General features: G+C 60.4%; 2 protein-coding genes across 2 annotated transcripts; one reads left to right on the top strand and one right to left on the bottom strand.

The window, feature by feature from the left end:
• Positions 1-3,035: 3,035 nt before the first annotated feature.
• Positions 3,036-3,872, bottom strand: AMSG_08954 (uncharacterized protein; the record flags this gene model as incomplete). Its single annotated transcript, XM_013899028.1, has 1 exon — positions 3,036-3,872. One exon carries the CDS (start codon positions 3,870-3,872, stop codon positions 3,036-3,038), a length of 837 nt encoding a protein of 278 aa, XP_013754482.1.
• An 815-nt stretch (positions 3,873-4,687) lies between these two features.
• AMSG_08953 (uncharacterized protein) lies at positions 4,688-5,504 on the top strand (the record flags this gene model as incomplete). The annotated part of the gene is made up of 1 exon (XM_013899027.1): positions 4,688-5,504. A coding segment is annotated over one exon (736 nt), but the record flags the coding sequence as incomplete, so codon positions are not given.
• Positions 5,505-5,664: the final 160 nt, after the last annotated feature.

Here is a 5,664-nt window from a genome sequence, read left to right as displayed (position 1 = left end):
CCACACACACCCATCAGCCTCATCTTATCCATCCACATCAATCCTCCACTGCAATCTCCATACCCACCACCTCTTCGCCAATCCCGCCATCCACGTCACGACCCCACTCATCCCCCCCTACCGTACTCATTACGCCCCATCACCATCAACCACCACTCCCACCGCATACTCCACCGCCATCACTATCATTCCAGCCACAACTACTACCCCCATGCCTTGGCCATGCCTACCACCATCCCATCGCGCACTCTGCTTCCTCCTCTTCTTCCTCCTCCTCCCCTCCTCGCTCCAACTCACTCCCATCCTCATCCCTGACCTCGACACCGCCATCCGCTCAACTATCACCAGCCACACTGCCCATCCACTAACCAACAGCATTCCCAAGTCAACCATCCCCGACCCAGCTTCCTCTGCTGCCCTGCCTCGCCGACCACCAGCCGCCCAGCCGTCGCCCGCTCGCCCGATCAGCCCCACCTTCATCACCACGTAGCTCCCACCCACTGCCAGCTACACATCCCGCGACCACACTACTGGTCATCACTCACCTCTCACCTATGGCAGTCTCATCACCTCTTCGCCAATCCCGCCAACCACGTCACGACCCCACTCATCCCCCCCTACCGTACTCATACGCCCCATCACCATCAACCACCACTCCCACCGCATACTCCACCGCCATCACTATCATTCCAGCCACAACTACTACCCCCATGCCTTGGCCATGCCTACCACCATCCCATCGCGCACTCTGCTTCCTCCTCTTCTTCCTCCTCCTCCCCTCCTCGCTCCAACTCACTCCCATCCTCATCCCTGACCTCGACACCGCCATCCGCTCAACTATCACCAGCCACACTGCCCATCCACTAACCAACAGCATTCCCAAGTCAACCATCCCCGACCCAGCTTCCTCTGCTGCCCCTGCCTCGCCGACCACCAGCCGCCAGCCACCGCCCGCTCGCCCGATCAGCCCCACCTTCATCACCACCTAGCTCCTTCCCACTATCAGCTACGCAACCCACGACCTCACCCAATGTCATCACACACCCACACTATCACCAGTACCAATATCGCTATCAGCGATACCCATCGACCTCGGCTCCCTTGCGCGTAGACTTGTTTTACCTAGGTGGTTGAGCACGCCCTCGACCGCTCGACCCCGCACATGCCCCCACCACACTCATCACCAGCTATACCCAATCTGATTTCACTACTACTCTACTACATACACACACTACCGCCGTGCACAGTTTCCAATCCACAGCTGCAGTATTCCGGAATCCGAGTTCTACCACCTGAGGCCCAACTTGTTGTCCTGGTGTCGTTTCGATGCTGCTCACCCCTCCTCCCCGGGCCCATCTCCGACCCCCACTCCCGACCATCTGCACTCACAACCACCACATCCATACCATACATACTCACCACCGCTGCAATCATAACCATTCACTCGACATGCCCCGATACGCACATGGATCAAGCCTGCCGAGAGGAGCGCATCGTGCACGACAGTGATCCACGCCGTAGACTGTCCACCTGCCGCGCTCGCCTCTGCCAGAATGCCGCGCGCTAAGCGAGCATGGCCAAAGATTAACGATGTTCATGACTTGTACGCGGTGATAGTAGAGAATAAGGCGGTTGCGCCGCTTGCAACGGCCAATACAGTCGATTTCGCGAGGCCGGCAGCGCCCACCGACTGGAAGGTAGCAAACAACGACCCTCCCACAACGTTGCCGATCCCTGCCTGTACCCCGGCGGCTGTAGAGCCTGCCGTCACACCCGCTGTTCCGAACCCAGCCATAGCGAGTGCGAAAGGGACCCCAACGCCCGCTGCCGCCGCCGTACCGAGAAAGACCTTTGCCGGCAACGGCGCCGCCGTTGCTACCTTTGCCGCTGTCCCCAATGCCCCAACAATAGCAGCAAGCATGGCCTGTTTGAGACGAATGGCCAGCCGCGAGTGTGGCGAGTCGGAGTCGGGCCGGGTCCGGGGCCGGGGCCGGGGCCGGGGCCACTGGCGACATACCCTCCTCTCCTCTACCTCCTCTACCACCTACCTGGACATGATCACCTGCCTCGCCCCCGAACTCGTCATTTGCATTGCGGACAAGCTCGCCGAGGTGGCCACTGCCCAGGAGGCCGCGACCTCGTACCTCAACCTCGCCCTCACCTGCAAAGCCCTCAACGCCGCCCTCCTCGGCACACGCTGGTCTGCCGCCCACGGGCATGCGCTCCTCGGCTTCGACGCGTGCGTCGCGAAAGGTCTCTGGGACGGGGCGGTGTGCGCTTTCCGGGCGGGGACTGCTCTCTGGGTGAGGACTTTCGGTGCGCCGAAGGCGTCGCGGGTCCTTGTGCGGGCCGTCGGTGTCGGCTCTGTCCGCCTTGTCGAGTGTATGCTGGATGTGCCGAACGTCGATGTCAAAGACGGCTTCCCGCTGTACCACGCCTGCAAGGCCGGCCACGAGGCCATCGTCCGCCTCCTTCTCGCCCAGGGTGACGTCAACCCCCTTACCGCGGACATGAAGCACGCCACGGGGGTCCTGCTACCACAACAACAGCAAACATGGCACGCACACCAGCTGGGCTCTCTCTTCATCCAATCCCCTTCCCTCCATGGCCACCCCACCCTCGCCCTACCTCATTGGCCAGCCCCTACCCCACCCTTGGCCCGCCTGCCGATCGATGGCCATCAACCACCGGCCGGCCTTCAACCCCCCTACCGCGGGCATGAAACACGCTACACGCGGTCTGCCGCCACGAGAACGACGCACATGGCATGTACATCAGTTGGTCTACCATCTGTACCGCCCTCGCGTAGCGGTGGCTGCTGTAGGGCGTGGTCTGCGAGGGTGAGCGAGGACGGTGAGTGTAGTGTTCAACGGCACAACATTTCCACCCCCATGATAATCTGTTGGTGATGTGGTCGTCTCTGGCTTTGCTGCTCCACCCTCTCCCGCTCTCGATGATGTGATGATACGGCTCTATTCTTTGCAAAATATACTGTATGGCATGTGATGCATGTCGGCCACTCACGCCGGCTTCGATCAGCCCTCCATCTCGGCGAGAAGGGTGTCGAGCGCGGCGAGCGAAGAGCAGATCGGGTGAATGTAGTCGCGGATTACCATACGGATACCGTTGTTGGCATCCCACGAGGTGTACCCGTCCGGCGGGTAGTAGCCCTGGGTTGGGTATGCGCCGGACCAGTCGATGTTGCGGGTGGTCCGGTCGGCGAGCTCGACGCAGTCGGCGCCGAGCGAGGCGAGCGTGACCGGATCAAACGAGTCGACAAGGTAGTCAAAGAGCGGGAACTTGATGTTGAGCGCAATGTCGCCAGACTCGGCCTTGATGGACTTGTCCGTCACCGGCGCCGTCTTGAGCCACTCGACCTCCGCTGCCTTCTCAAAGATGCTCGCCAGGAGCGAGATGGTGTTGTACACCTCGTCAAACTGGTTAGCATACCGCTGCGTCTTTTGGTACGCCGATGTGATGTTGTGCGCCTTAACCACCAGCTGAGAGTAGTCGTACCGCACAATGTTGTCCACAATGACTCCGATCGGGTCCGAAGGAAGCAGCGAGACCTCGCCCGTCAGCGTCGCCAGCGCCTCGCCCATCAGATCCTTCATCAGCGACTTGGCCCCGTCATGCAGCGCACTCCGGGTGAACTGCGCCTTGAACGCCATCACCTCAGCCCGCGCCTCGGCCACTAACATCTCGGCCTCAGTCTTGGCCACATGCAGCCGATGACCAACGAGGCACAAAAGGAGAGCCAGGCCGACCACGCCCAGCACCGCCACCTTGAGCAGTCGCTCCATTCGCTCCAGCCGAGCGTCCATAACCTCCAGGCTCACACCACAAGTCACACGGCCGTCCTTAGCGATCATTCTTGTCTTGTTGAAGTCACGTATGCCCTCCTCCTCTCCCCCCCCCCCCACTCCCTCCCCCCCCCCCCCCCAGGCCCCCCACAATATTAGTGTTTTTTTGACTGAACAGCGCGGTTTTCTGCTAATGCGAGGCCTGACCTGCAACCATGACCATGCCTACAACGGTACATAGGCTCTTCAAGCGGCATACACTGTACACATATTGTGTGTGATGTGCACTACCAGAGCAGGCATCCTAAGTATCAGAAACAATTGCTTGATCGCAAGAGCGGCACCATAAGACCACAGTCCTTTTGGAGACGCCGTTGCTACGTTGGGGCAGTTTTCCGTGGAATTGCAGTGAGCGGCGACGGTCACTCCCCGTGCAAGTAGTGTCTAGTTGGACACTGCTTGCTCGCCTTCTCGCCCAGACTTGACTCGCCAGCGGCAGTACATACTCGCCATGCGTACTTCTTCTCTTTTTCGTCTCTCTGTCTTTGTCTCTGTCTCTGCGTGCTGTTTGCCAGCACGCTGCATGCCGCCGACAGCTCCGTCGTGGACGTCACCATCGCGGACTCGGACTCGGACTCGGCTCGGTCGAAGGGAGTCGAGTTGCCGCACTCGCCGCGCATCTTTGCCTTTATTCCCGAGAACAACACAACGCTGCTTGGAACTGTCGACTTTGTCACCAATCTCGCTGTCCCGCTCTCGGCGAGCTGTGCCTCTCTCCCACCGGCCAAGATGGTGCTGGTGAACGTGGACATGCCTGGCCTGGCCCCGATGGCGCCGGCTGTGGTGCTCGGCTCGGGCAAGTACGCGTACATTGGCGAGGATCAGAATCTGGTGATGGTGACGGTGGCAGGCAGCAAGTGCAGTGTGACGACGCTGCAGACGTCGATGGCGCCGACTTGTGCCGGCTGGATGGGACTCGACACCGACGGAATGATCAAACACATCGGCTCCAGCCCGGATAAGTACGCCACGGTCTTGATGTCGATCATCGATCCGTCGACCGGAGCCACACAGTCGTTCACAGCGACGACTCAGAATCCGTATGCGATCAACACTGCAAACTGTGTCCTGCACAACAGCTCGTTTGTTTGCAGTGCGACGCTCATGTTTTCCGGCACGGCGAGCATCGCCATACCCGGAAACGACAACATTGTCGTCATCCCCGCGGGCGAGTACGGCGTCGTCGCGCTCATTCAGAGTGGAGGAGCCAACGACGCGCCGCTACTTGGTGTCACTTTCAACCGCGGAGGCAACTACTACTATGACCCCACTATGCTTCTCGCCGAGATCACGGTCTCGATCACCGAGGAGACGATGCAGTTTACCGACGTGTCCGACACGCCGCTGGCCGACATCGAGCTCTACTCGTTTGCCTGCTCGTACTTTGCACAGGCTGGGCCGTCGATGGCCGTCGGTGCGTGCAATCTCCAAAGGAAGTCGACGTTCAACCAGATTGTGTACCTGCCGACCACAGAATCGGGCATCAACGAGAACCCAGTCCCGCAAGCATACGACGTCACCAACGTGGCCCAGATCTTGCTTGTGGAGCCAACGACCTAGGATTCTTTATACTCGACCTATCCTCCCGCCCGCCATCCCCTCAACCCCCCCACCGCGGGTATGAAACCAGCTATGAGCGCACCACCGCCACAAAAACGACGCACACACCACGCACAGCAACTGTTCCCTCCATCCTACCCCCTGGCGGAGCAGTACGCGCTGTACGGCGAGGTCTGACGCAAGTGGGCGACCAGATGGGGGGGGGGGGGGGGGGGGGGGGTCGGGGTCCAACGTTAGGTTC

The sequence above is a fragment of the Thecamonas trahens genome (genome assembly GCF_000142905.1).
Source record: "Thecamonas trahens ATCC 50062 unplaced genomic scaffold supercont1.49, whole genome shotgun sequence".
Lineage (NCBI taxonomy): Eukaryota > Apusomonadida > Apusomonadidae > Thecamonas > Thecamonas trahens.
Note: the sequence above shows the minus strand (reverse complement) of the source record. Positions and strands in the feature narration are given on the sequence as shown.